Source organism: Mustela lutreola, chromosome 1, assembly GCF_030435805.1.
Source record: "Mustela lutreola isolate mMusLut2 chromosome 1, mMusLut2.pri, whole genome shotgun sequence".
Taxonomy (NCBI): Eukaryota; Metazoa; Chordata; class Mammalia; order Carnivora; family Mustelidae; genus Mustela; species Mustela lutreola.
The window spans coordinates 284,566,554-284,593,843 of NC_081290.1; the positions used below are offsets into that span (position 1 = coordinate 284,566,554).

The following is a 27,290-nucleotide window of genomic DNA, read 5'->3' on the forward strand; positions in this document are numbered from 1 at the left end:
AGAATGCTAACTAATCTTTACCTACAGATTAGTGGTTGCTTAAAGATAGGAGATATAAGAGTTCAAGGGAATGATTATGAAGGTCAGAGGATACTTTTGGGGATAATGGATGTATTCATTACCTTGATTGGGATGATCAAAAAGTATGTATATATGCCCAAATATGTATGTATGCCCAAACTTACCTAATTGTACATTTAATATAAATGCAGCTTACCATAACTGTGTAAGTTATATTCCAATAAAGTTGCTATACAAAATTACAGATACTGTTTCTGACAAAAAAATAGGCCCTTTTGCACTTCTACTACTTCTCTCTCTCTTCTACTTTAGTTTGCCTGATTTGGATGGGGGTGTTTAGGTGCCTAGGATCACACCCAAGGATCACAGCATCTCATCAACTGCTTTGTAGTTAGAAAGGCTAGAGGATGGGAGTGAAATCCCTATGAATGCTCCTTTTACCACAACTTTTCTGTACCTTCTAGGAAGCCTGTTCCTCGGAATGCATCTGCCATTCCCTTCAGCTAGTTCACTGCAAGTACTCTCGCTGATTTCACTCCAACTTGGAAAGTTGATGCCCACAAAGTTGAACAAACTAATTTCCACAAACTTAATGGTTTAAAAACACCAAAATTTATTATCTCACGGTTCTGGAGTCCAGAAGTCTGAAATAGGTGCACATGGGTGGCTAAGTTGGTTAGGCTTTGGAGTCTTTTGATTTCACCTCAGGTCTTGATCTCAAGTCCAGCATGGAGCCTATTTTAAAAAAAGAAGAAGAAGAAGAAGAAGTCGTCTCAAATCAAGGTTTTAGGAAACCATGCTCCCTTGGAATCCTTCCATTCCCCTACCAGCTTCTGTTGGCTCTCAGTGCTCCTTGCCTTGTATCTACAATACTCCAGTCTCTGCCTCCATCTTCAACACAGGGCCTTTTTCCTGTGTCTCTCAAATTTCCCTCTGCCTCTTTTATAAGACCTGTCATTGGATTTTTGGCCTACTCTTAATCCATCATGATCTTGAGATCGTTAATTACTTTTAAAAAGACCTTTTTTCCAAATAAGGTCATATTTACAGGTTCTGGGGGTCAAGACTTGGACATACTTTTTTAGGAGCCACTGTTCCATTCACTACAGCCATCCACTCCTTCAGATTTCTAGGGATAAGCATGTGCCATTATCATAGGACCAAAGATATATGGGTAGGATCTAGAAGTGTTTCATCCTGTGAAGACCTTTTGCTTGGGCCTCTCTGATATCCCAGTGAGATCTCAAAAGGAAATTATCTGACCTCTTTTACCCCCATTCTGTTACCATAGTGATGGTTCATAGCCTCAGGGCCATTCATTAATTTGGCAGATGGCTAGTGAAGTCAAGATCTTACCCAGTACTAGGTCTTGGAAGGAAGTAATATTCACTGAATTCTTAATCTGTGTCAAGATTTCCACTTTAATATCAAAAAGATCCTACAAAATAGGTTGTAGTTTTCCCATTTTATAGATGAAGAAACTGGTTAGAGAACTTTCCTAATTTGCTTGGGATGACATAGCAAATGTCAAGGCTAGGCTTTGCACTGAGGTCTCCTAGTTTCAAAGCCTAGTAACGTTGTTACCGTATAGGACTGGTACTGGAATGTTCCACACCATATAGCCCAGGGAAGATGAGTGATCAGAGGCACTCGTGAGCAGATCCTCTGCTTCTGCACTCAAGATCATTACGGTTTTCCTTCTGGTGATGTCCTTTTAGTGATAAATAACTTGTTAGTGGCACAAGAGTGGCACCCAGTGGCTTTAGCTAAAAACTGCAAGATCAATGATGATAGGTCAAATTCTTTTACCTCTGGACCAGTCCCTCAGTTTCCACTTTTAAACAGATAAAGTAGAAAAGCTGAACTCTTCAATAATATAGACTAAGACAATCTGACTATTACATAGTTTACAGAGAAGTAGAAGAAATGAGAGAATATGTGTTTAGAGTTTTATAGAATATATTTAAGAGAAGCCCATGCCAGAGTGGAGATTTATAAGCTGGGTGTTGGAACATACGACAGTGGGCCATGAAGGAACAAGGTAGTTCTCCAGGGCTAGTATCACAGATGTGTGTAGCAGCTGAGAACATAAGTCCCTAATAAATAAGAACAGTAACAGGGAAGTAGTTGTTAGGATAGTTATTGTCTTCCAGGAGGGCGGTGGGGTAAGACCAGAATCAAATGTCTTGGTGTTAAATCCAAGGAGGTATATCCCAGAGATCCGGCTGTCTCATTTGGGGGAACTGACGATGAATGAAGAGTGTGCAAGATTCCTCTAAGGCTGAAGGCTATATATTGAGAGTGGGTATTTCCTTGGTGATACTTGTTTTAGGATAGGAGAAAGGTTTTGTCTATTACATGAGATTTTCCAGACAACAATGAAATAAAAGAATAAACTTTCTCTCAAAGAATTTCTTAAAAATGGAAATTGTTTTAGTGCTGTTTCTTTTTTCACACCATCGGAGCCATCTTTACCCTTCTGTGTTCCTTGGAAAGTACTTAGAAGTTTTAGTAAATAATACATGATGAGTATTTTTTTTTATTGAGTTACAATTCACATACCATAAAATCTACCATTTTAAAAAATATATTCACTGTGTTGTGCAACAGTCACCACTAAATTCTACAATATCCCCATCATGCCAAAAAGAAACCCTGTACCTATTTGTAGTCAGTCCCAATTTCCCCTCCTCCCAACCTCTGGCAACCATTAGTCTACCGTCTGTCTCCATTGATGTGCCTACTCTGGATATTTCATGTAAATGGATCACATAATAAGTAGCCTTTTGTGTCTGGCTTCTTTCACTAAGCATAATGTTTTTAAGATTCATCCATGTTTTAACATGTGATAGTGTTTCCTTTTTATGGTTGAATAATATCCTTTTGTATGGATATACCACATTTTCTGTCCATCAGTTGATGAGTATTTGTGTTATTTGCACTTTGGGTGATTATGTATAACCCTGGAACATTTACAGGTGGACATATGTTTGCAATACTCTTAGTTATATATCTCGTAGTAGAATTGCTGGGTTGTAGATAACCCTATGTTTAACTTTTTTTCTTTTTTAAAGATTTTTTTTTTTTTTTAAAGATTTTAAGTAATCTCTGCACCCAACGTGGGGCTCAAACTCACAACCCTGAGATTAAGAGTCACATGCTTTTCCGACTGAGCCAGCCAGGCACCCCACTATGTTTAACTTTTTGATGAACTTTCATACTATTTTCCAAACTGGCCATTTTACTTCCCACCAGCAGTGTGTAACGGGTCCAGCTTTTCCACATCCTCCTGGTGCTGCCTGTTACTACTGTTGTTATTACTACCATCCTGCTGGGTGTAAAGTATCTCATAGTGGTTTTTTTTTTTTTTTTTTTTTTTTAAAGATTTTATTTATTTATTTGACAGAGAGAAATCACAAGTAGATGGAGAGGCAGGCAGAGAGAGAGAGAGGGAAGCAGGCTCCCTGCTGAGCAGAGAGCCCGATGCGGGACTCGATCCCAGGACCCTGAGATCATGACCTGAGCCGAAGGCAGCGGCTTAACCCACTGAGCCACCCAGGCGCCCCTCTCATAGTGGTTTTGATTTGCATTTCTCTAATGAATAATGATGTTGAGGATCTTTTCATGGGTTTGTTGGCCATTTGTACCCCTTTTTTGAGAAGGGTCTCCAAATCTATCAAACTCATTTTTTAAAAAGATTTTATTTATTTATTTGTCAGGGAGATAGAGCACAGGCAGGCAGAGTGGCAGGCAAAGGGAGAAGCAAGCTCCCCACGGAGCAAGGAGCCTGATGTGGGACTCGATCCCAGGACTCTGGGATCATGACCTGAGCCGAAGGCAGTCACTCAACCGACTGAGCCACCCAGGCATCCCTATCAAACTCATTTTTTAAAAAAAATATTTACTTATTTGGGGCACCTGGGTGGCTCAGTGGGTTAAAGTGGGTTAAAGCCTTCGGTTCAGGTCATGATCCCAGGGTCCTGGGATTGAGCCCCGCATGGGGCTCTCTGCTCAGTGGGGAGCCTGCTTCCTCCTCTCTCTGACTCCCTCTCTGCCTACTTGTAATCTCTGTCAAATAAATAAAATTTTAAAAAAAATATTTACTTATTTGACACCAGGAGAGAGAGAAAGCACACAAGTAGACAAGAGTGGCAGGCAGAGGGAGAGGCTCTCCCTTGAGCACAGAGCCTCATGCAAGGTGGGGTTTGCTTCCAGGACCCTGGGACCATGAACTGAGCCGAAGGCATATGCTTAACCAACTGAGCCACCCAAGTGCCCCAAACCCATTTTTAATTGGGCTGTTATTTTATTGTTGAATTATAAGAGTTCTTTATTCTGGATACAACACCCTTATCAGATGTGAATTGTGAATATTTTCTTCCATCTTGTGAGTTGAGTTTTCACTTCATAGCACCCTTTGAAGCCCAAAGTTTTTAATTTTTAAAGACAGGAAGTCTCTTTTTATGTACTTGTATTCTTGAAAGACAAGAAGCTAGGAGAGTTGGGCTGATCTTAGAACTTTTCTCTGTCCAAATCGAACCAAGTGTGGCAGGGCTCTGAAAGGCTACAGAGGACCACAGAATGTGCCCTGTGGCTTTCCAGGTTTGACCCCAGTCAGTTGCATGTTGAGCACTTACCTGTGCAAGGTACACTGTGCTGGCTGTAAAGGGACACAGGCACAATGAGCCTTACCGTTCAAGGAATTTAAAGTGTGGAAATGGGGCACCGGGTGGCTCAGTTAGTTAAGCGTTTGACTCTTGATTCTGGCTCAGGTCATGATCTCAGGGTCGTGAGACTGAACCCTGTTTCGGGCTCACTCTCTCACTCTACACCTCCCCCACTTGTGTGCACTCTCTACATACCTAAATAAATAAAATCTTAAAATAATGTGGAAAACACACACACAAAAATGATAAAACAAGGGCAGGCAGTGCATCTTCAGAGCCCAAGGAGTGGGACAGACGGTGAGTGCGTGTCTGGAATTCAGAGAAGGAAGGGAATGCCCAGGGTGCCTGGAATGAGCTGCAAAGGCTCAGACTCTAGAAGGAAGCCTTCATTGGAGCTGGGGAGGGGGACTCACAGGAGCCAGGCAGAAGGAAGAGGGAGTTCCAGGTGAGGGAAGACAGCCCTGGGAGGTGGTCAAAGCCACCAGGCCGACTCACCTCATTGGGGCTTTTTCAAGTTCCTGTAAAACTCACTTAGTACTTCTGATTTTTAAAGCAGCTGCTCCCAGAGGAAAATGCGGAGGAGAACACAGAGGACGCACAGGAGAACAGCCTGGAGCTCCTTGCAGGTACGGTCTCAGCTTTTCAGGTGAGCCCAGGACCAAAGCTCAGGAGTAAAAAATGTTCACTTGAAGCTTTCAAACTGCATCTTCCACCACAGCAAAACCCTGGGATTTGGCTGACTCCCACCGGCCACGAGCGGGGTTCTGGGGCAGTGGGGGGCGGGGGGGGATTCCCTCCCCGAAGCTGGAATGACAGAACTAGAAACTCCTCATGAAGTTTGTGCAGTTAAAGATAGTTGCACATGGAGGGCCGGGGCCCTGAATCCAGTTCATTCCTTGTGTCTTTTCTCTGTCATTAGTGCTGATAAGCTCTCCCTGGTTTGGTTACTTCTCTGTTTGGGGCTCTGGAGATCACTTGGGCGTGTGGAATACCACCTCAGCCCTGATGTATCCTATGGGGGTAGTTGTATGTGACATGATTGTAGTGGTCTTCCCCCCTCTCCCTCCAACACTCACACAGCCTTCAGATCCAGCAGTGACAGAGGGATGTGTGTACGGCTGAAAATCACCACAGCCACTGGCATCTGATAGTGCAGGTGCCAGACACTAGTCTGAGGTTTTAATTTTTTTTTAAGATTTTATTTATTTGACAGAGATCACAAGTAGGCAGAGAGGCAGGCAGAGAGAGGAGGAAACAGGCCCCCCACTGAGCAGATAGCCCAATGCAGGCTTGATCCCACGACCCTGAGATCATGACCTGAGCCGAAGGCAGAGGCTTTAACCCACTGAGCCACCCAGGCACCCCCTGAGTTTTTAATTTTTTTTTTTAAAGATTTATTTTGGGGGGGAGAAGGGGCAGCAGGCATGGGGACAGGGGGGGGGAGAGGGACAGAGGAAGAGAATCTCAAGCAGACTCCATGCTGAGTGCAGAGCCCGATGCAGCTCGATCTCACAACCCTGAGATCATGACCTGAGCCCAGATCAAGAGTCAGATGCTCTATTGGCTGAGCCACCCAGGCACTGCGACTCTTAAAAGCTTTTAAAATGCATAAATGCTCTTCATTCTCAAAACAATCCTATGAGATAGTGTTACTATTCTCATTTTACAGATATGTCAGTAAGATGGTCACACAGGGTAGTAAATGGGAGAGCCAGAATTTAAACCCAGGTAGCCTGGGTCCAATCTGTCTCTGAGAGCCAATCCCAGCAGGGATGCACTGTCATAACAGCACCTCGGCTTGAAGGAATTTGGGGACTGACTGTAGTACCTATACTTTGTTGGTAAAATTCCTCTTTCCAGGGTCACAACTACAACATGCTGCGTGTTGTCCAGACTTAGGCCTAAGAGGTGCTCCTGAGTCTGTCAGTTGAACCTTGTTTTAAATGTGGTGGGGGCTGTTGCTACTGAAAAGAACGCTGCAGTGAAGGCTTGTGTAAAGCAACTTATCTATTCATATAAATTCAGATTTGGAGACTTAAAAGAATGGATACAACTCAGGACATATGCAGTGAAGAGTAGTAAAAAAGGAACTCTTTTTTAGAAGGAAAAATTAACATTTTATCCAGCACTTTCTGTGGATCCAGGGGGATACCAGACTTTCCCACAGTGGCCACTGGGAGCCTGGTCTCCTCCAGCAGGGGCAGCGCCGGTCCCGTTTCTCAAGAGACAGTCCAGACTCAGAGGTTGCTCTGGGGGTGGATAATCTGAATGTCAGGCTATGCTTTCTCCACTGTGCAATATAAGCCTTAAAATCTAGGTATTTATAAATCTGGTGGAGCCTGGAAGACTGGGTGAGCTGCTCTGCTTTACACAGCTGCAGTCTAGTCACCATCAGTCCTGTGTCCCACACGGGCAGTTCTGCTAAAGAAGATCAGTGAAAGTTGGTTGACGCCACCATATATCCACGATCTATTCACTGTGTAGCCTTCAGCTAGCAGTCCTTTATGTTGTCTTCTGGCCTTCTCGTCGCTGGCTATTTGATTCTTTAAAATACCTACCCAGCCTCTGCCTCCTGACTTAGCCTCCTACTTCACATTTAGTGCCCAAACTAGATCAGAACGGGGACCCATCTCTGCCAGGCTTAGGGGTGGCCTCAGCCCTACTGCTCTCTCAGGACCTTCTTGCATCAGCTACCACTTCTGCACCTTTCGTCTTTCTACTGTTCTCTCCCCTCAGCAGGGCAATCTCTCACTACTTAAAAGGAAATTTCCCATGATCTTGAACTTCTTTCTCCCCATCACATCACAGCCAGGGTTCTCAAAAAAGCAAGCTGTACCCTCTCCCTTTTTTCCTCCCATTCGCTCATTCTAACCCAGGGCATTTGCTTTCTCTGTGGCCTCTGCACTGCAAGGTCTTGTTTGGGAAGACTTCATAAGTACCAAATTATACATTTATCTTTACCGTGCTTGAACTATTTACAGAATTCCACGCTATTAGACGGTGACTCACTTCATTTTCCCCTCTGATCTTTCTCTTCAACCAGCCTCCTTTGGCCACTCCCTTAAAAGTGCTTGTATAGCACTCCTTCCCTAGCTGCTTTCTTCCATCTCAGGCATCGAACCTTGCTTCTGGGCTCAGGACTTACCAGTTGGCATGACAAGCCCAGGCCTTTCTTGAGTGCCAGATGGAAGATTTATCTGCTAACTAGACAGCTCCATGTGGCGGTCCCATGGTCCTACCTCCGTCAGGATCTTTTGTGTTTTTAAGATTTTATTTATTTATTTGAGAGACAGTAAGAGAGAGCACAACCAGGGGGTAGGGGCAGAGGGAGAAGCAGACTCCCAACCAAGCAGAAGTCCGATGTGGGACTAGATCCCAGAACCCTGGGATCATGACGGGAGCCAAAGGCAGACACTCAACCCACTGAGCCACTAGGCGCCCCTCTCTGGGAAGATTAATAGCACCACAACCCATCCAGTTTTTCACATCTGAAATGAGATTCATTCACTAGCCGCTCATTCTCATGTATCACACCTAGTCTCACAACAAAGCCTGTTGATCTGATTTGGCCTCATAAATATACTTCTTAACCTGGTGGTGCCTCCATCCATTCCTACTCCCTTCACTCTCTGGGGCTCTTGAGGTTTTCATGTGGTTGGTTTTTTGTTGGTGGTGGGTTTTTTTTTGAGAGAGAAAGCGAGAGAGTGTGTGCCTGCAAGCACAGGGGTAGGGGAGAGGGAGAGTCTTAAGCAGACTCCATGCTGAGCACAGAACCCCACGTGAGGCTCGATCTCATAACCCTGAGATCACAACGAGCTGAAACCAAGAGTGGGATGCTTAACCTATTGCACTACCAAGGTGTCCCAAGGTCTTCCTATTTCTAATTTGATTTTAAGCCACACTTTTGACAGGAAAATCTAAAATACAAAATTAACAATACATCTCCAGTGCTTATTTCAGTTCTTCACTGCCTACTTTCTACAGGTAAAAATCCATTTTTTAGTCTTCTCTGATTTCTACTAACCCTTTCAGATCCATCTCCTAGGGACCGCCCCCCCGCCCACTTCGCATTTTATGTGGGATACTAATTAATGTTTTGGGTATTTGCATCTTTCCACCTGGAATTCCTTTCCTTTCCCTTGTTGGGGAAATACTGGTTCCCCATATTTCTCCCATCCAAGTACTAACCAGGCCCGACCCTGCTTAGCTTCCGAGATCAGACGAGATCGGGCGCGTTCAGGGTGGTATGGCCGTAGACGGTTCCCCATATTTCTATTCGTCCTTTAAAACCCAGCTCAGACAGCTCAGGGAAACCTTTCTTCACCTCTAGGGATGGTTAGCAACTTCTTTTTCTGTTCTATCCATGGGCTTTGGACACACTTCTGCATCCCTCCTAGCATTTGTGAGCGTCACGCAGCATCGGCTCATTGAGCTAGAAGGAACTACGGGTAAAAACTCACTGTGAATTTGCACAAGTCCGTCAGTTAATACAGGGAGAGTGCCAATGGGCACTGCTCAACGTACTGTGAGCTGTGAAGGGAGAGGTGAGGCTGGCTTTCAGGCAGGGGATCACAGCTCGGCAGGGAGGCAGGAGCTGGACAGTGCAAACTCCACCAGAAATCTGTGTGCAGTGGAGCCCCAAGCGAGACTGAAACAATTCTGCTGCCTCAGCCCAAACCTGACTGAAAAGAATTTGAGGTGGGAGGGCTAAGAAAGATGGCACCAGTTCCTTCCTTTCTGCTGCCCCAAGGGTCTTTCTAGCACAGGGCCGTGGGCACAAGTAAGTGGACTTGTCTTCGCCTAGGGACCAGCGGGCAAGTGGAAAACAAGAGGCTCCAGCAGGGCCTGGAGGAGACACGGGCCTTCCTCTCTGCCAGGGGCCCGAGCCAGTCAGAGGCCGCCGCGTGCCGCACGAAGCCCATAGCAGCCTCCCTGACGCCTAGCGGGAGCAGGGCGAGCCCCGGGGGCGACCTGGAGGTAACCGGCGAGGGTCGCGCAGGGGACGGCTCAGCGGGAGGCGGAGACGGCCGCTGTCGGTGGGTCCTCACCCTGGGCTCCCTTTCCTCCCGCAGGACTCGCTCTGGCAGCGGGAGGTCTCCAATCTGTCTGAGTGGCTGAATCCCTGCCCTGAGCCCTAAGCTGGGTGCCTCCCCCGCCCAACTCCCCTGCACTTCCACGCCTACCCGCCAGCTGTTAACCGCCGCGTGCTGTCTGTTGTTCAATAAACCTGCTCTGGGGCGCCTGGGTGGCTCAGTGGGTTAAGCCGCTGCCTTCGGCTCAGGTCATGATCTCAGGGTCCTGGGATCGAGTCCCGCATCGGGCTCTCTGCTCAGCGGGGAGCCTGCTTCCTCCTCTCTCTCTCTGCCTGCCTCTCTGCCTACTTGTGATCTCCCTCTGTCAAATAAATAAATAAAATCTTTAAAAAAAAAATAAAATAAAATAAACCTGCTCTGCGCGCGCCGCCTCTGCTTCCGTGTTGGGGGCGGGGTCAGGGGCGGGGCATCTCTTCGCCGGATGACGTAACCCCGCACTTCCGGCAGGCGCGGGTCGAGCGCCAGCGGGACCGCGTCACTGGTGCGCGCCGCGGGTCCGGGCGCGATGGCGGCGCTGGGCGGGGATGGGCTGCGCCTGCTGTCCGTGTCACGGCCGGAGCGGCAGCCCGAGTCGGCGGCTCTGGGTGGTCCGGGCCCTGGGCTTTGCTGCTGGGTGTCAGTGTTCTCCTGTCTCAGTCTTGCCTGCTCCTACGTGGGCAGCCTCTACGTCTGGAAGAGCGAGCTACCCAGGTGCGGGGGCTGCGCGCGCGGGCGGAACCCGCGTCTCCGCGAGGCGGGGCTGCGGGCGGAGCTTGGGAGAACCGGGGGCGGGGCCGCGCCGTCCAGAGGAGTCTGGGGGCTCCCAGAACTTACTGCTTTCTCCGTAGGGACCACCCTGCCGTCATCAAGCGGCGCTTCACTAGCGTCTTGGTGGTGTCCAGTCTCTCGCCCCTCTGCGTGCTACTCTGGAGAGAACTCACAGGCATCCAGGTGCGAAGGAGGTGGGGCAGAGGGCAAGAGGGGGTGGATCTTTGAGGTCTCTAGGGGAGGGCGAGCTAGACTGATGCCTCCTTTCCTGTGGCTCAGCCAGGCACATCCCTGCTCACTCTGATGGGCTTCAGGTTGGAGGGTATTTTCCCAGCAGCGCTGCTGCCCCTGCTGCTGACCATGGTGAGTGCTCTCGTTTTATTTTTCTCTTGGTATTAATGTGATTTTTCTTTCCATGCCCCCCCCTTTTTTAATCTTCATTGTGTCCGTCTTTGGACTGAAGGGTAACAGAAATTGTGAGATGGCCCTTGGTCCTCGGGTATGGATGGGTGGGAAATCCTGAGACCAGGAGGCTTGAAGTTTCATGAGGCCTTTTCTGAGCAAGGGCAGTGGATTATGGCTTAAGCCTTTCCTTTGATCGCCCGTTTTTCTGTCTCCAGATCCTTTTCCTGGGCCCACTGATGCAGCTCTCTATGGATTGCCCATGTGATCTGACAGATGGGTTGAAGGTTGTCTTAGGTGAGTCCTTAGGGCTGCAGGAAAAAGTAGGCACAGGCAGCCCAGTTCAGTGGAAGAAGGGAGTAAGCGGGCTCCTGGTGGGACTTGGACAGGAGATGAAGATGTTCTCTCTATAGCCGTCTTAACACGTAGCAGACGGCCTGTTAAGAGTTGGTTTCTGCATTCATGGAGGTCCCTAGGAAGCTGTAGCGGTACTTTGTGTGGACTAAAGACCTTTCTTCATTAACATTTGATTACTTCAAATCAGAGCTGGTCTTGAGTTCTGATTTTGATGTTTCCAGAATTTACTACCAGGATATCCTGCCTCAGTTACTAATACCTTTCTTTTTGGTCCTCTTGAAACATTTGTTTTATACTTGGTGTGGTAACAAAACTTGACTCTTCTTTGTTCTCAGGAGTATGGAAGCCCAAGTTTGGCCTGGGAGAGGTTGTGGGAGAGGGAACCTGGGAGCCTCTAGGATCTCTGCTCAGTAGCTAATCACTAATTCGTCCTGGATCCCCTCCTTAGCCCCTCGCTCCTGGGCCCGCTGCCTCACAGACATGCGTTGGCTGCGGAACCAAGTGATTGCACCCCTGACAGAAGAACTGGTATTCCGGGCCTGTATGCTGCCCATGCTGGCGCCATGCACGGGCCTGGGCCCTGCTGTGTTCACCTGCCCACTCTTCTTTGGAGTTGGTGAGTTTGTCTAACCAAGTCCTGTTGAGATGCTCCCAGCACGAGCACCAGAAATGGGGTTTGGAGCAAGGGTGCGGCCTGTGAGGCAGTTGTCGAGGAATGAGACCTCGTTCTTGCCTTCCTCCCAGCCCATTTTCACCACATTTTTGAGCAGCTTCGTTTCCGACAGAGCAGCGTGGGGAGCATCTTTCTGTCTGCAGGTGAGTCGTAGAAACCTTGCCTGGGGCAATCCTGGTTTGGGTGTGTAAGGGTGTCCCTGAAGGCCGTTCTGGAGGAAGACGTGGGAACAGAGGGATGTAGTGTGGGAAGGGCCCCTGGCCATGGGAGTTGGGGCGTAGAGGACAGCCATAGGTCCTGGGGGAGGCAGCCACTGCCTGTAGGGGGAAGGGGATGTCTCTGGCTGATGGGTGTGCAGTGCTGGGGCAGAAGAGCGTGCAGCTGTGGTCACTCGAGGCCTCCCCGTCTCCAGCGTTCCAGTTCTCCTACACAGCTGTCTTCGGTGCCTACACTGCTTTCCTCTTCATCCGCACAGGTTGGTCCTCAGTCTCTGATAGGTCCCCCGCCCCGGGGGAGCTCGGGCCCACAGGAGTGGGTGGGAGAGTGGGAATGCTGTGTTTGTGGTAGGAGTGCCAAGTGTCTTCCACTGTCGTTGAGACAGGCAGAACCAGGGCTTTCAGTCTGCTGAGGTTGGAGAGGTGGAAGGGAGCAGAGGCCCTGTGGTGTGTGGGCGGCCATTCATCTCCTGTTTCAGGAATGTGGGTGATTAGCCCTGGAAGGGCCCTGAGAGGGGTGGGGATGTTCCAAGAGCTGCTCTGTCTCCCCTCCCTAGGACACCTGATTGGGCCGGTTCTGTGTCACTCCTTCTGCAATTACATGGGCTTTCCTGCCGTGTGCGCTGCCCTGGAGCATCCACAGAGGCGGCCCCTGCTGGCAGGCTATGCTCTGGGTGTGGGACTCTTCCTACTTCTGCTCCAGCCCCTCACGGACCCCAAGCTGTACGGCAGCCTTCCCCTTTGTGTGCTTTTGGAGCGGGCAGGGGACTCAGAGGCTCCCCTGTGCTCCTGACCCCTGCTTCTGACCCGTGCTCCCATGAACTCTCACGGGCTCCCCAGCCCCTCCCCACCAAGGGGTACTGCAGGGGAGGAGCTGGCTGGGGTCCCCGAGATCTCAGGAATTTTTGTAGGGGATTGAAGCCAGAGCTAGTTGAATCCCAGGGACCAAGAGAAAGGAGCAGATATCCAAAGGGTGCAGCCCCTCCAAAGGAGGTTGAGGAGCAGCTGGGAGTGAGGGGACAAGGGGCAGGTCCCAGGAGCTGTGCACTCCCTTCCTCACTTTGGACTGCTGCTTTTCTGAGCTCCTCTGCCCCCCTCTGCCTCTGAAAAGCTGCTCGGGAGTGGAATTTACAAAATCCCTCCCCCCAACTTCCCAGGGTTTTCTCACTGTCTTTTTGCATCAGGACTTTGTATTGAGATATTAAAGAGATTTAACTTGGGTAACATGGCCTTGGATCTTTGGGAATCAATCTGTTTGGGTTCTTGTGTCCTCACCACCTTTCTTAGCTACTTTAAACCCTAATCTCTGGGCAGTTCAGCCGGACAGGCACAGTTCCTGAAGTAAAGGGCAGGATGGGGTCCTCTGGCTGCCTTGGGTCTGCAGGCTTAGATGGACCTGGGACTAGAGGTGCCAGGTGTGAATTCAGCTCAACCTAGGGCCTGATCCACGGTGGAAGCTCCAACCTGTGACCTGAGACGACAGAGGGCTGACTGGGCTCTCCACCGGGACCTCCCCGAAGTCTGCCAGCCTCACATTACAGAAGGAAGAACAAACACGTTCAGAATGGGAAAGGAACCAGCTCAGTGTCACCTGGGAGTAGAGGCTTTTCTGGCTTGGACTTCTGCCACTGTGCCACTAGTCTGGTCCCTGGAGGAACTCAAAGACTGCAGCCCTGAGAGCATCAAGGACCCCGCTGAACAACACTGGAACTCAAGGTTCATTCTTAGAGCTTTCTAGTGTTCTACCTGCCCTTCTTCTTCGGATAGTCTTCATTCCCTGCCTCTGGAACTTGAACTTTGAAGGAGTATTATACCTTGAGGTCTCACTCTAGACTGAAGATGGTTGCCCGTCCCGTCCCGAGCCTGGTGGTTGAAAGGAAATGGGTGTGCAGTCCCTCCCCAGGGTACTGTGGGTTTAGCTGTGGCTACGCGACATTCACCTGAATCTAAAAGGTCATCATGATGGTCACACCTACCTTGCTGTGGAGAGCTTTCCTGTCTTCTGGCCTGTGTAGCAGCTGTTGCGGAGGCAGAGGAGGTGAGCATGGCCCTACTTTAGAGGGTACCTTTGGAGTCTTAGGGTCCAAAAAGGAAACCCAAAACTGTCCCCAAAATTAAGTTGTGGTACCCCAAAAGCACAGGGCTGTGCTCTACCCCTTGCTCATGTTCCTGCTCAGGAACTGCCCAGTGCCCCCCATGTCACCTCTCCTGTGGGCGCTCAGGATGGGCAGCCATGCAGTCGGTCTGCTGTTCCCCTGCAGGTGAGGGGTTCTCCTGGAGGCTTGGTTAGGGAACGGGCAGAATGAGATCCTGAGACTCCTGACCGCCCACTAACACCCTCCTGCCCATCTCCAGAGTTTGGTGCCTGTTTACATCTCGGCCTCAGCTAATGGGGTGGGAGGTTGGCTCTGATTTGAGGAAGTAAAGCACTCTGGTGGGGAAGCAAGGCCCCTGACAGATTGGGTCTGAACCCTCAGCCTCTTACTAGCTCTGGGATCTTCGATGAGTTATTTAACCTTCGTAGGACTCCGTTTCTCTTTCCATGAAACAGGACTGACTCACTGTGTTCATGGGTGTTGAGTGCTTAGAGCAGCAACCCTTCCCACAACTTCTTAGCACAACTACTCCTGTTTGGGGTGTAAACTGCAGGCACTCCGTGGTGGCTGAAGCCAAGGCTGCTGTTCTCTACTCTCCAAGGAGGAAGACACAACTGACCTGCCCGTGCCATGGGGAGTCCCAGCAGGCAGCTCTGTCCCTCTGCTGAGTGGCGCTGCACAGGACCCGGTATGGAGGGCAGGGGAAGCCAGTTTTATTGAGCAAAGTTCTCGGGACCTGGAGCCTAGGTCTCCTCCCAGGAGACAGGACCCCTAAACCTGCTCCCCCAGGTCTTCGGCCCACCTACACCACCACCTGTAATCTCCAACGAGGACAGGACCCTTGTTTGGCAAGAGATGACCATGTGAGCAGCTGTCCAGCAGGGAAGAGACAAGGCTGGAGGAGGGGAATGCGCCACAGCAGTGTGTCTCCTGCCACAAGCAGCTGAGGACAGGCGCTCCAGGGCTAGGCCTTTCTGCCCCCGGGCACTGTCTGGCCTGGGCCTGCCCTGGCAGCACAGTGTCTATGGAAGGCTTGGGGTGGGGATGGCCAGGCTGCCGACCTGGGGCAGATCACTCAATCTCCAGGATGAGGTCATCGCCCTCCAGTGTCATATCTGTGGTTACGTGGACCTTGCGGACAGTGCCCTCCATGGGGGATGTCACCACAGTCTCCATCTTCATGGCACTGAGCACACAGAGGGGCTGGCCCTTGGCCACCTTGGCCCCAGCTGCCACCTTGACGTCTATCACCTTCCCGGGCATAGGCGCCCCGATCTGGCCCTTCACGTCCTTCAGGGCCTTGGGATGGAAGTGCATCTCCTGCAGACGGGGCGGAGTGGGGGAGGCATGAGGCGCAGGCCCTCCCCGTCCCCACGCCCTGCCTGGCCCCGGAGGGACTATACCTTCATGGCCTGAGTGTCCTTGACCAGAATGGACCGCAGCTGTCCGTTGAGCTCAAAGAAGACCTGCCTCTGGCCGGCCCGGTTCAGGTCACTCACGGCGAGGGCTTTGATGTGCAGTGTCTTGCCCCGCTCCAGCTCCACCTACAGGGAGGGCGAGGAGGCTCAGAGCTGGCGGTGGGGGCAGCAAAACACACAGGCCTGGGCAGAGCAGCCCCCGGAGCCGGTCCCAGGCCAGTCCCCCAACCCTGGGCCTCGGCTCCTCACTTGCAAAGGCCTAGCCTCCTGGTCTCAAGGGTGCTTTGGGGACCTACAGCTTGTGAGGCGGGGCGACGGCCAAGCCAAAGCCTGGAGCTCTAGCTGTGCTGGTATCCTTAGGGATTCAGGGGCAGGGGTCCTGGGGGGCAGTGTAGACAGGTGCCAGAGCCTGACCTCAAACTCCTCTGCAATTCTGGGTCCCTGCAGGAAGAGGCGGGTATTGAGGCTGTCCACGGGGCCAAAAGTAGCCGTGAAGTCCTTGAAGTGGGCAAAGACATCTGGATATATGGCCGCTGAGAGCACATCCTCTGGCGTCACCTCCTCCCCATGCCGCTCTATCAGCTCCTTCTCCAGCATCTGCAGATCCAGGGGTGGGAGGGAGGCTCCAGGCCGCCCCTCCACCCTTGGCAGGTCCTTTAGCACCTGGGGAGCAAAGCAGGGGGTCAGGTCTGATGCTTACACCCAGCCTCCCCCTCCCAGACTGTGCTGGTCCTTCCTACCTTAGAGCGAAAGGGCTCAGGGAACCCCCCGTGGGGAATGCCAATGTAGCCCTGCAGGAACTCTACCACAGAGCGGGGGAAGGACAGTTCTTCTGCCTGGGCTTCAGCCTCCGCCCGGCTCAGCCCATTCTGCACCATGAACTGGGCCAGGTCCCCCACGATCTTGGAGGACGGTGTCACCTGAAAAGAAAATCCCCTGGGTTAGGACACCTGGTGCCTTATGGATGCCCAGAAGCAGGGATAAGAACACTGGGGAAGGCTCACCTTGATGAGGTCGCCCAGCATCTGGTTGGCCTCTACATAGGCTTTCTTGACCTCCTTAAACTTGGAGCCAAGCCCCATGCTGTGGGCCTGGAAGTGCAGGTTGGTGTACTGGCCCCCTGGGATCTCGTTCTCGTATACGTCCGAATTGCCAGACTTCATGGTGGCCGTGCAGTCAAAGGCCGCGTACAGTCCCCGGGCCCCCTCCCAGTACTCACTGTAGTCAAACACACGCTCCAGAGGCACCCCTGCAGGGAGGCCAGGGAAACAGCCTAAGCTCCCAGGTTCTCTTCCCAGCACCCCAGGGCCAGCTCAGGTCCCAGCTCAGGTGTGGGGCACGGAAGGCAAGGTCAGGAACTAACATCTGGATTCTAGCACAGGCCAGACGCCACCAGGACTCTGAGGGCCACAGCTGGGAGGGGAGGGTCATGCACCCTCGCTGTTCCTACCTGTGTCCAGGGGAGTCCCTCGGGTGCAGGCCACCAGGGCCCCCATGCTGGGCTGTGACGTCATCCCGGACATGGAATCAGCTGCCACATCCACCACATCGGCCCCAGCCTGGGCACAGGCCAGCATTGCTGCCACACCTGCCCCGGATGTGTCGTGGGTGTGGATGTGCAGCGGGAGGTCGGGGAACCGGTCCCTGAGGGAGCTGACCAGCATGGTGCAGGCCGCCGGCTTCAGCAGCCCCGCCATGTCCTGGGGCAAGGAGGAAAGAAAAGGCGGTAAGGAGGGGGCGAGGTGGGGTTGGGGGGGGCGGGTAAGGGCCTGGGGGGGGGCCTGGGGAGTCCTGGGGCGGGGATCCAGGCACCTTGATGCACAGGATGTGGGTGCCGGCTCGCACCAGCTCTTCGGCCAAGCCCATGTAGTACTGTAGCGAGTACTTGGTGCGGCTGGGGTCGGCCACGTCCCCGGTGTAGGAGATGGCGGCCTCCACCACGCCGCCGGCACTGCCCGCGGCTTCCATGCCCAGGAGCAGATTGGGCATGTAGTTGAGGGAGTCAAAGACCCGGAAGACGTCCATGCCGTTCTCCTTGGCCACCTCACAGAACCTGAGTGGGCAGGAGAGCCCGAGGGTCAGTCCCACCTCACGGCCCGCCGCACCTCCCGCTCCGGCTCTGGCCTGGCAGGGGGAGGGGCACCCACCGAGCCAGTGTGTGTGTGTGGGGTCACCCCGGGGTGGACAAGGCCTTTTCTGGGGTAGCCTGGGCTGGGCAGGGTCACCCCGGAGGCACGTGGTCCCCCAGAGCTGTCATGCCCAGGCCAGAAGACAGCAGGCCAGCCCCCGCGGGAGTGACGGTCTGAGCAAGAGAGCGGGCACCGAGCGAGCACTCGCTCCCGCGAGTTTTTAGTCCTTCCAGTTCTCCAAGCGTCAATTCTACACTCCACAAGATGCCAGATGGCAGCCCTCGCTGGGGACAGCTAGGAGGCTCAGCGCCAAGCCCCCTGCGGGGAGCACAGGCCATCGCAGTGTGGCGCGGCACCCGCAGGGTCACGCGCCAGTGTCTGCCCGCGCCCCTGACCCCAGGCTCACTTGAAGACCACGTTGTCGGGGTAGTTGGTGTAGCCCACGGCGTTGGCCCCCCGCAGCAGCATCTGGAACGGGATGTTGGGGATGAGCTCCCGGAGCTCCTGAAGCCGCCGCCAGGGACACTCGTACAGGAAGCGCATGGCAACATCAAACGTGGCTCCTGCGCGGGGACCGAGAGGCCCAGGTCAGCCGCTCACTCCCCTGGGACTCCACCACACCCTGCAGCTCCGCGGCCCGAGCCCCCGGCCCGCACAGAGCCCCCGGCCCGCACAGCCGTCCCGCACGCCTTCCGGACCCCCCACCCCACCCCCGTTCCCGCCCCAGCCCCGCCCCAGCCCTTGCAGACTTTTCCCTTTGCGGCTCCCAGGGTAGCTCAGATCAGTGTCCTCTGCGCCCCCTTTCACAGCCCTGCGGCCAGTTCTCTGTGCGGGGACGAGCAAGCTGGTGGCTCCTCCCTGTCTTTGAGCTACTGGGGTCTCAGCTCTGTGAGGCGTGTCCGGAGCGGGCACCAGTCGCTGCTGAACAAATGAACACATGCCTCGCGCACCCCCCACTGATTTCCTCGGTGTGAACGTCTCTAGCTTCCGGAGTGGCCACACTGATACCCGATTCCTTCCGGGGGCTGCCCCGGCCTCCAGCCCTCCCCCGGCCTACCTCCCCAGTTCTCTATGCTGAAGAGGTTGCTGAAGTTGTGGGCGACGTAGGGGGAAATCTTTTTGAGATCGTGGGTTCGCACGCGAGTGGCCAGCAGGGACTGGTGGGCATCCCGGAAGGTCGTGTCCATCAGCAGCAGCCCCTGGTGGTTCCGCACAGCCCGAGCAAAGCCCTCCGGCCCCTCCCGCAGCAGGATGTCTCGGAAACCGGCCGGGGGCGGGCCTAGGGCAGACCGGGGTGTCAGCAGCTGTCCCGCAGGCAGCCACCTCCTGTCTCCCCGAGTTGGCACAATGAATCTCACCTACCTATGGGCACCACGGGGACAAGAGGGTCCGTGGGGCTGGGGCTGGCCTTGACGGGGATTGGGGTGCTTGGGCCGTTCACCATGACATGACCTAGGGAGGGAGGAAGTGGTAGGATGAGGCCAGGCGGGGGAGAGTCCCACAGGAGGGCAGAAGTGACAGCGGACGGGCCTGGGGATGATGGCTCCTCCCGGACCCCCAGGCCTCTCCAAAGCCAGGGCCTCCTGGATCCACGCAGTGGGGACCTACTGACGGCCGCACGGACGGAAAACGGGGCATCTCCGAGATCCGGAGCAAGGAAGGAGGTGGGCAAGGTGGGAGGGTGAAGCCAAGGAGGGCGGGGCCGCGGGGGCTGGGACTCTTCTAGGCAGGGGGTCAGGAGCAAGGCCTCTGGGAGGGGAGAGCAGGGCAGTCCGGGGTCAGACCGAGGTAGTGCAGCAGCTTCTGAGCCCGGTTCTGCGCAGGCCGCAGCTGGAACAGGTCCGGGTTCTCGTCGATGAACTGGGTGTCCACGGTGCCCGCCAGGAACTGCTGGTTGTTGAGCACGTTCTGCAGGAAGGGGATGTTGGTCTGCAGGACAGAGGGGGGAGCGTCACCATGTAGCACCGTTGGGGAAGAGGCGGCCAAAGGTGCCAGCCACCCTGGGCCAGCAGAGCCCCCCTGCCACCCTGTCCCCCAGGATACTAGGCTGAGGTCTGAGGCCTCCCTGTGGGATGACACTGTCCCATCTCCCCAACCCCCTATCCTGGCAAAGTGCCCTGAGTGTCAGAGGGCTGAGCCTACCCCCTCCCCCGCCCGCCCAACCGTGCTCCCCCCAGAACAAGTGCTGAATCACTTCTTCCTTCCTCAGTGATCTGGAAGTTCGTTCCTCCCTTCCACACAGCCCAGGAAACGGGTCAGGCCTTTCCCACAACCCTGTGACACACGGCAGCCATGCTCCCCTTCCCAGCCATGCTTCTTGACAGATGTCCCTACGCCCCCCACCCCCAACAGCCGTACTCGGGCGGCCTCAGCTCCATCGCGGCGGCCAACTCCTACGGCCCTCTCCCACCTGGGCACTGTTGCCCTGGGCTTCCAAGACCTCCTGCTCTCCTCCTCCCCAGTCCCCACTGGGGGCTCCTCTCACCCCTGCAGGATGGAGTTCTCAGAGCTGTCACTGGGCCTCTTCTCCTCACACAGCACATTCTCCCCGGGTGCCTCATCCTGGACTTCCAGCTCCTGAGCCAAGACCCTAAAGTGGAAATGCCTCCTGGGCACCTCTCCTTGTGCGGCCCTCACACAAGCTCACCATGTCTGAAGTCCGCTTCCCTCGCCCGCCGTCCTCTGCCTTCTGCTGGGTGCTCACTGTCCACCCCGTCACCCCAACCTACGCTCCATCACGCCCAGCAGCCACTCGTGTGTCACTGGCCAGGCCAGATGGTTCTACCATGGTCACCTCTAGACTCTATGAGCCCTGGTCTCCAGACATGTCATCTGCCAGGCTTCAAAGTCACGGCCCCCTCCAGCCACACCGGAGTCGCCTCGTGAGCTCTCATGCCGCCACACCTCTGCACCTGCCTGGTAGGCTCTTCCAGGAAGTCTGAACTTGAAGGCCTCTGGCGGTACCTCCCCCTCTCTAGCCGGCTTCCGTGGGATCAGCTGTTGCAAAGTGCCTCCTGGGCGGCAGCTTTCGCTTGTCTGCGCTCTTCCTACACCTGCGAGCCCTGGGAGCGTTCTGGGGCAGGGCTGCTGCAGGACGTGCCTGTGTCCACCTGCTTTGTGCCCAAGGGCCCTCTTTTTCTTCTTTTTTTTTTTTTTTTAATTTTATTTATTTGACTGAGAGAGAAGGAAATGGAACACAAGCAGGGGAAGTGGGGAAGGGAGAAGCAGGCTCCCCACTGAGCGGGGAGCCTCAGGCGGGGCTTAATCCCAGGACCTTGAGATCATGACCTGAGCCAAAGGCAGACGCTTAACCCACGGAGCCACCCTCCCCCCGCCCCTCATTAAACTACTAGGTGGCAGCTTCAAGCTGAAGTCGGGCAAGTCCAACCCAGAGGCCCCATGGTGGCCTGGAAGCCAGCACGGAGACATGTCCCATGACTGCGCCGCCTCCTGGGTGGAATTCGAGCATGCACTGCCTGTGACCACAGGCAGTCACTTCAGATAAGGTATCTCTGTGTGTCATCCACTCATCATCTCTGTCGGCAACTTCAACAGGGACTCATGCTTCTGGGCCCTGCTGCTACTCCGAGAAGTTTTACCTGTCACCCCCTCCACCCTGGGCTCCTAAAGCCTGAAAGTCCAGACGGAAAGGGTGCCTCCCCCAAAGTCACTGCGGAGTGGGACTCCGCCAACATTGCCTCATGCCTCTCTGGTGCGACAGATCGGCTATCTGTCCCTGAGACTAGTCCCTGCCCCTCCTAAAGAGATGGAGCTTTTCATCCGGCCCAAGGCACAGCATGTGAGAAGATACAAGCAGCGAAGCCATCTAACGAACCTAGAACCACATGCGGGTAAGAGGGATTCTCAGAGGCCTCTCCTGGTCCACCCTCCGTTCCCCATGTGTAGACTCCTCCCCCTTGGAGATTTTGTGGGGGATCAGCCATCCCTCTGAACGGTGAGCTCAATGCGGGCACAGCCAGGACCATCCGTTCCTGATGTACCCCTACTCTCAGCACAGAGCAGCTTGTGACGGATGCCAGCAGACTGTGTTCCAAGGGAATGACAACTCTCCGGGAGGTGAAGGGAGGAGCTACCCCCACTGCTGAGCGCCAGAGTGGACCTGGGCTAGACTCCAGTGCCTTCCTTCTGCAAACGCAACAGCTGAGGCCCTGGGAGCAGCAATGGTCAGGAAAAGCTTCCAGCTGCCAGGCAGCTGCGCCCCTCAAAGGCGACATCTCTCCTCTCGGCCCCACGACGCACGTGGGGACGTGTCATTCATACCCCTTGGCCAAAACCAGTGAAGTGTTTTCAGCGGTTCAATAACTTGCCTAAGGTTACCTGCTGCACGGGGCAGAATCGGAATTCCGTTTCCCAGGGGTCCTGGCCCCCCCAGTCCCTAGGAATCACGTCTGGAGGGAAGGGGCAGGGGCGCAGGTGGGGGTGTCCGGGGAGCCTGAGGACTAGGAGCTACCTGGAGAAGTGGCGACTCGCTTCCCGGAGGACCAGAGCGCGCTGGCTGGCTCCGAGCACTCGGCGCGCCCACGGGAGCCCTCGCAGGGAGGAAGCCGGGAACCCTCCTCCCACCGCACCCCCCGGCCGGGAGCCCCTTCTTAGCCCAGAGGAGCTCACCCCCGGGCGGCCTCCCAGCCGCACAGCCTGACCGGGGGAGGGGGGGGAGGGGCCGCGGGCTCGGCGAGGACCACCGACGCGCGGCTGCGAACGGCGTGCTGCCGCCGGCCTGCTGGGAAGCGGCGCCGCGCCGACCAATCGGGCCGGAGGCGGAGACCGGTTGGCTCCCGAGCGTGCCGGGCGGGGCGGCGAGGCCGGGCGGGGGAGCGAGGGGCGGGGCGCGGCACCAGCCGGGAGGCCGAGCCCTCTCCGCCCCACCCCGCAGCCGGCCTGCCGGGGGCGTCGCCCCAGCCCCTCACCGCCCCACCCCCCACCCCAGGCCCCGTGCCTGTTGGGGACCCTCCACGTGACTCGGTGATGCAGAACGGTTATGACCTTCAGCGTGTGTCTGTGAGGGTCCCAACAACAGTGCGGGTTTGCGCCCGGCCCTGCCTGTGGGTGCGGGGACGTGTGGGTGTGTGGGCAAGTGTGGGTGTGTTGGGGAGGGTGCCCGGCGACATGTGACAAAGGCTCCCGTCTCTGGGAGATGGTGAAGGGGCCCGCGAGCCGGCGCTTTGTCTGGCTGTCTGCGGAGTGACGGCTGGCGCGGCGGCGGCGGGCGCCCGTGCGGTGCAGGATGCCGGGGCGCCAGGGTGGCCGGGGGCGCGCGCGCCTGTGCCAGGGTGAGTGCGCTGCGGCAGCGCCGGGGGACTGTGCGGCGGGCCCGCGCCAGCCCGGGCCTCGGGCGTGACCGGGAGCCACCCGTGGGCGCTGCAGTGGCCGCGTGTCCCCGTGACCTCAGGAGCCAGCCGGCCCGGGTGGATCCCCGTGCGCCCCTCCCTGTCCGCCCTCCACGTGCGTGTCCGCGGAGCGCGTGCTCGCCGGCGCGCACCCGCCTGCCTGTCGCTGCCGCCGCCGCCGCCGCCGCCGCGAGCCGCCGGGAAAAGGTGCCGGGAACCGAGAGAGCCGGGGCCGCGGGCCCGAGCGCCATGGGCAGGAGGGCGCGCGGCGGGCGGCCGGTCAGCCCCGGGCCTCGCCCCCGCGGGAGAGCCGCCTGGAGTCGGCGGGGGCTGGCCAGGCCCACGGGGAGGCCGGCCCGCGCCCCTTGAGCTACAGACACCAGGTGAGGGGGCCGCGGGGCACGGCAGCGGTAGCTGGCCAGGGAGGGGCGACGGGCCACGGGAGGGGCTGGGGGGGGGCGCCTTCTCTGGCGGGGGAGGGGATGGCGCGGAGGGAGGGGGCTGGCGGTTCCTGGAGACGCAGAGAAAGGAAGTTCCGGGACCCTCCCTGCTCTAGTGCCCACCTCCGCTTCCTGCCTCATGCTGCACCTTGTCCCCAGAGCCAGGACCCCTCTACCCGCTTGGGAAATGTGACCTTTATTCCGGGGGGGCCTGGCCCTGCAGGCCCCAGCCTTCTTTCTGCCCCTGGGGGAGAGGGAGAGTCCTGGGGCCTCTGGCCCTGACGCCACCCCCCCCACACACACACACACATACCCAGGCCAGGCTCTGGAAGCTGGCCCTTGAGACTGGGCGGTGGGCACAGGGGGCACCTGCACCTGCCCCACCTGTGCCTGGGCTCCGGCCCTTCCCTGCAGGGCGCTCACCATGGCCCCGCCACTCCTGCTGCTGCTGCTGGCCAGCGGAGCGGCCGCCTGCCCACTGCCCTGTGTCTGCCAGAACCTGTCTGAGTCGCTCAGCACCCTCTGTGCCCACCGAGGCCTGCTGTTTGTGCCACCCAACGTGGACCGGCGCACAGTGGAGTTGCGGCTGGCGGACAACTTCATCCAGGCCTTGGGGCCGCCAGACTTCCGAAACATGACGGGGCTGGTGGACCTGACACTGTCCCGGAACGCCATCACCCGCATCGGGGCCCGCGCTTTCGGGGACCTGGAGAGCCTGCGCTCCCTGCACCTGGATGGCAACAGGCTGGTGGAGCTGGGCTCCGGCAGCCTCCGCGGCCCCGTCAACCTGCAGCACCTCATCCTCAGCGGCAACCAGCTGGGCCGCATCTCGCCTGGGGCCTTCGACGACTTCCTGGACAGCCTGGAGGACCTGGACCTGTCCTACAACAACCTGCGGCAGGTGCCCTGGGCGGGCATCGGCGCCATGCCCGCGCTGCACACCCTCAACCTGGACCACAACCTCATCGACGCGCTGCCCCCGGGCGCCTTCGCCCAGCTCAGCCAGCTCTCCCGCCTCGACCTCACGTCCAACCGCCTGGCCACGCTGGCCCCCGACCCGCTCTTCTCCCGGGGCCGCGACGCTGAGGCCTCGCCCGCCCCCCTGGTGCTGAGCTTCAGTGGGAACCCCCTGCACTGCAACTGCGAGCTGCTGTGGCTGCGGCGGCTGGCGCGGCCCGACGACCTGGAGACGTGCGCCTCCCCGCCGGGCCTGGCCGGCCGCTACTTCTGGGCCGTGCCCGAGGGCGAGTTCTCCTGTGAGCCCCCGCTCATCGCACGCCACACGCAGCGCCTCTGGGTGCTGGAGGGCCAGCGGGCCACGCTGCGGTGCCGGGCCCTCGGCGACCCCGCGCCCACTATGCACTGGGTCGGCCCTGACGACCGGCTGGTTGGCAACTCCTCCAGAGCCCGGGCTTTCCCCAATGGGACCCTGGAGATCGGAGTGACGGGCTCCGGGGATGCAGGGGGCTACACCTGCATTGCTACCAACCCTGCCGGAGAGGCCACAGCCCGGGTCGAGCTCCGCGTGCTGGCCCTGCCCCACGGCGGGAACGGCAGCGCGGAGGGGGGCCGCCCGGGGCCCTCGGACATTGCTGCCTCGGCCCGCACCGCCGCTGAGGGCGAGGGGACACTAGAGTCTGAGCCAGCTGTGCAGGTGACGGAGGTGACTGCGACCTCAGGGCTGGTGAGCTGGGGGCCGGGGCGGCCTGCAGACCCCGTGTGGATGTTCCAGATCCAGTACAACAGCAGTGAGGACGAGACCCTCATCTACCGGTGAGGGTGCGGCCCGCAGCCCCCGCATGGCTCCCTACGGCCCTCAGAGCCCCCCTCTAGCCCTCCCAGACTTGGCCACTTCCACACACCCCTCCTCAGCTTCTGAGCTCCCTGCAGAGAGGGGGCGGCGGAGGGCAGGCACCAGGGAGAGGTGGGAAGTGCCCCATGGGGTCCTCAGTCCAGGCCTCTTGGCGTTTGGCGCACAACCCTGGGCCGCGCGCACCGCCTTCTTTCTGGCCCTGGCCACGTGCCACGTGCCTCCACACCGCCTCCCCCGCTTGCCCTGGGCTTGTGCATCCACACACTCGCCCGTCCAGCCCCGTGCTCTGTCCCCAGCTGCACACACTCATGCCTGTCTTGGCTTCTCGGCCTTCTGGAGTAAACCGAGGCCCAGGTGGTCCCAGGGGAAGGGAGTGTTCCCAGGTGGGAGCTGGGAGCCGGGGGTGAGGGTGGGGGCAGGTGCCGTGGGGGCGGGTGCCGAGGGGGCGGGGGCTGGGGTCAGAGCCCGGACCTAGGCTCTGACCACCCACCCCTGCCCACAGGATTGTCCCGGCCTCCAGCCACCACTTCCTGCTGAAGCACCTCGTCCCCGGTGCCGACTATGACCTCTGCCTGCTGGCCCTGTCACCTGCCGCTGGGCCTTCCGACCTCACAGCCACTAGGCTGCTGGGCTGTGCCCACTTCTCCACGCTGCCAGCTGCACCCCTGTGCCACGCCCTGCAGGCCCACGTGCTGGGCGGGACCCTGACCGTGGCCGTGGGGGGTGTGCTGGTGGCTGCCTTACTGGTCTTCACTGTGGCCTTGCTGGTTCGGGGCCGGGGGGCCGGGAACGGCCGCCTCCCCCTCAAGCTCAGCCACGTCCAATCCCAGACCAATGGAGGCCCCAGCCCCACGCCCAAGGCCCACCCACCGCGGAGCCCACCACCGAGGCCGCAACGCAGCTGCTCCCTGGACCTGGGAGACACCGGCGGGTGCTACGGTTACGCCAGGCGCCTTGGAGGGGCCTGGGCCCGGAGGAGCCACTCTGTGCATGGGGGGCTGCTCGGGGCAGGGTGCCGGGGGGTGGGGGGCAGCACGGAGCAGCTGGAGGAGAGTGTGGTGTGAGGGGAAGGGAGTGAGCCCGGGGTGGGCCGGGGAAGGGGCACAGAGCCTGGGACCGGCAGCCGCTGGGCCCGGTGGGTCAGCACGGCCTGGGAGTCCCTCCTGATTTTACCCTTGGTACCTCAGGCCTCCTTTGTACTTGGCAGGACAAGGGGCCCTTGCCCCAGTTCTGGCCTCCAGGCCCGCATTCCTCTGACGGGTGCTCACAGCCGCCGAGGCAGGGCTGCAGCCACCAAGCAGGAGTCTTGTTTTTCTTTATAATAAAATTGTTGCGTACACCTCCGTGCTAGCCTTGTCTTGTCCTGCTAGGCCCCCTGACAGGGGAGGGGGACAGGTGGGCCAGTAGACACCCCCAAACAAGACAGGGTCAGGTTCAGGGCCACTAGCCCCACGGAGGTGGCCCAAAGAGCTCAGGATGCCCTTGGCCTTGCCTAACAGCAGGTGCTTGGGGCTGGCGCCTCCTGTCCCAGGTGAGCCAGACCGGCCCCTCGAGAAGGGAAGGGGCTGTGCTGGAGCCCTCTGGGCCCGGTGCCTGCACCTCTAAGTGCAGAGAGCACCCCTTCCTGGCACGACATGGGCAAAATGGGACGGCCTCGTGGAAGCACGGACGCCGGGCAGCACAGAGGGCCACGGGCACGAGGGCCACGGGCACGAGGGCCACGGGCACGAGGGCCACGGCACCGCCCTTCAGTGCGAAGGGACCTTTGGCTGGCAACACTCCAACTCTGTATAAAGTTCCCATGGCTTCCACTGGAGACCGCCTCACCACTTCCCAGGGCAGCTTCTGGATTTGTACCCTGTTACCCCAGA

General features: G+C 57.0%; 4 protein-coding genes and 1 long non-coding RNA gene across 14 annotated transcripts in view; 3 read left to right on the forward strand and 2 right to left on the reverse strand.

Annotated features, from left to right (window-relative positions):
• TOP6BL (TOP6B like initiator of meiotic double strand breaks) overlaps window positions 1-9,917 on the forward strand; it is a 98,635-nt gene extending 88,718 nt beyond the window's left edge. Inside the window, exons 14-16 of the mRNA XM_059148728.1 lie at window positions 5,242-5,314; window positions 9,493-9,665; window positions 9,761-9,917. Of these exons, the coding sequence (XP_059004711.1) occupies window positions 5,242-5,314; window positions 9,493-9,665; window positions 9,761-9,826 (312 nt within the window). The 3' untranslated portion in view covers window positions 9,827-9,917. The remainder of the gene's footprint in view (window positions 1-5,241; window positions 5,315-9,492; window positions 9,666-9,760) is intronic.
• Window positions 1-10,267, reverse strand: part of LOC131816215 (uncharacterized) — a 31,103-nt gene extending 20,836 nt beyond the window's left edge. Inside the window, exons 1-3 of one of the 2 annotated variants that reach the window (XR_009347976.1) lie at window positions 10,134-10,247; window positions 9,872-9,915; window positions 647-756 (exon numbers count right to left, since the gene is read on the reverse strand). This is a non-coding gene — a long non-coding RNA (uncharacterized LOC131816215). Of the gene's footprint in view, window positions 1-646; window positions 757-9,871; window positions 9,916-10,133 lie in introns of both variants that reach the window. The other variant, XR_009347978.1, reaches the window with a different exon arrangement.
• RCE1 (Ras converting CAAX endopeptidase 1) lies at window positions 10,197-13,399 on the forward strand. 5 transcript variants are annotated; one of them, XM_059148673.1, is made up of 8 exons: window positions 10,197-10,471; window positions 10,609-10,711; window positions 10,808-10,891; window positions 11,149-11,227; window positions 11,736-11,903; window positions 12,032-12,103; window positions 12,330-12,435; window positions 12,733-13,399. In XM_059148673.1, exons 1-8 carry the CDS (start codon window positions 10,287-10,289, stop codon window positions 13,280-13,282), a joined length of 1,347 nt encoding a protein of 448 aa, XP_059004656.1. In that variant the 5' UTR covers window positions 10,197-10,286; the 3' UTR covers window positions 13,283-13,399. The 5 variants fall into 5 exon arrangements, with proteins under 5 accessions (XP_059004656.1, XP_059004664.1, XP_059004695.1 ...); XM_059148681.1 differs by having other exon boundaries at window positions 10,198-10,471; window positions 12,319-12,435; window positions 12,733-13,114; XM_059148701.1 differs by having other exon boundaries at window positions 10,200-10,471; window positions 12,373-12,435; window positions 12,733-13,114.
• Window positions 13,400-14,962: 1,563 nt separating this feature from the next.
• PC (pyruvate carboxylase) overlaps window positions 14,963-27,290 on the reverse strand; it is a 94,395-nt gene continuing 82,067 nt past the window's right edge. For all 5 annotated transcript variants that reach the window (XM_059148613.1, XM_059148624.1, XM_059148634.1 and 2 more), the window contains 11 exons: window positions 19,603-19,747; window positions 19,181-19,270; window positions 18,876-19,097; window positions 18,225-18,381; window positions 17,502-17,742; window positions 17,140-17,389; window positions 16,694-16,938; window positions 16,430-16,609; window positions 16,104-16,352; window positions 15,675-15,815; window positions 14,963-15,591 (listed from right to left, as the gene is read on the reverse strand). In XM_059148613.1, coding sequence (XP_059004596.1) covers window positions 15,343-15,591; window positions 15,675-15,815; window positions 16,104-16,352; window positions 16,430-16,609; window positions 16,694-16,938; window positions 17,140-17,389; window positions 17,502-17,742; window positions 18,225-18,381; window positions 18,876-19,097; window positions 19,181-19,270; window positions 19,603-19,747 — 2,169 coding nt within the window. In that variant the 3' untranslated portion in view covers window positions 14,963-15,342. The remainder of the gene's footprint in view (window positions 15,592-15,674; window positions 15,816-16,103; window positions 16,353-16,429; window positions 16,610-16,693; window positions 16,939-17,139; window positions 17,390-17,501; window positions 17,743-18,224; window positions 18,382-18,875; window positions 19,098-19,180; window positions 19,271-19,602; window positions 19,748-27,290) is intronic.
• LRFN4 (leucine rich repeat and fibronectin type III domain containing 4) lies at window positions 23,440-26,758 on the forward strand. The gene is made up of 3 exons (XM_059148660.1): window positions 23,440-23,549; window positions 24,021-25,379; window positions 25,922-26,758. Exons 2-3 carry the CDS (start codon window positions 24,031-24,033, stop codon window positions 26,481-26,483), a joined length of 1,911 nt encoding a protein of 636 aa, XP_059004643.1. The 5' UTR covers window positions 23,440-23,549; window positions 24,021-24,030; the 3' UTR covers window positions 26,484-26,758.

Excerpts from the sequence above, each read along its gene's own strand:
- LRFN4 (XM_059148660.1), top strand. The coding sequence starts at position 24,031 with ATGGCCCCGCCACTCCTGCTGCTGCTGCTGGCCAGCGGAGCGGCCGCC. Across the intron at positions 25,380-25,921 it reads GACGAGACCCTCATCTACCG|GATTGTCCCGGCCTCCAGCC; the intron begins GTGAGGGTGCGG and ends CCCTGCCCACAG.
- RCE1 (XM_059148673.1), top strand. The coding sequence starts at position 10,287 with ATGGCGGCGCTGGGCGGGGATGGGCTGCGCCTGCTGTCCGTGTCACGG. Across the intron at positions 10,892-11,148 it reads TGCCCCTGCTGCTGACCATG|ATCCTTTTCCTGGGCCCACT; the intron begins GTGAGTGCTCTC and ends TTCTGTCTCCAG. Across the intron at positions 12,436-12,732 it reads TTTCCTCTTCATCCGCACAG|GACACCTGATTGGGCCGGTT; the intron begins GTTGGTCCTCAG and ends TCCCCTCCCTAG.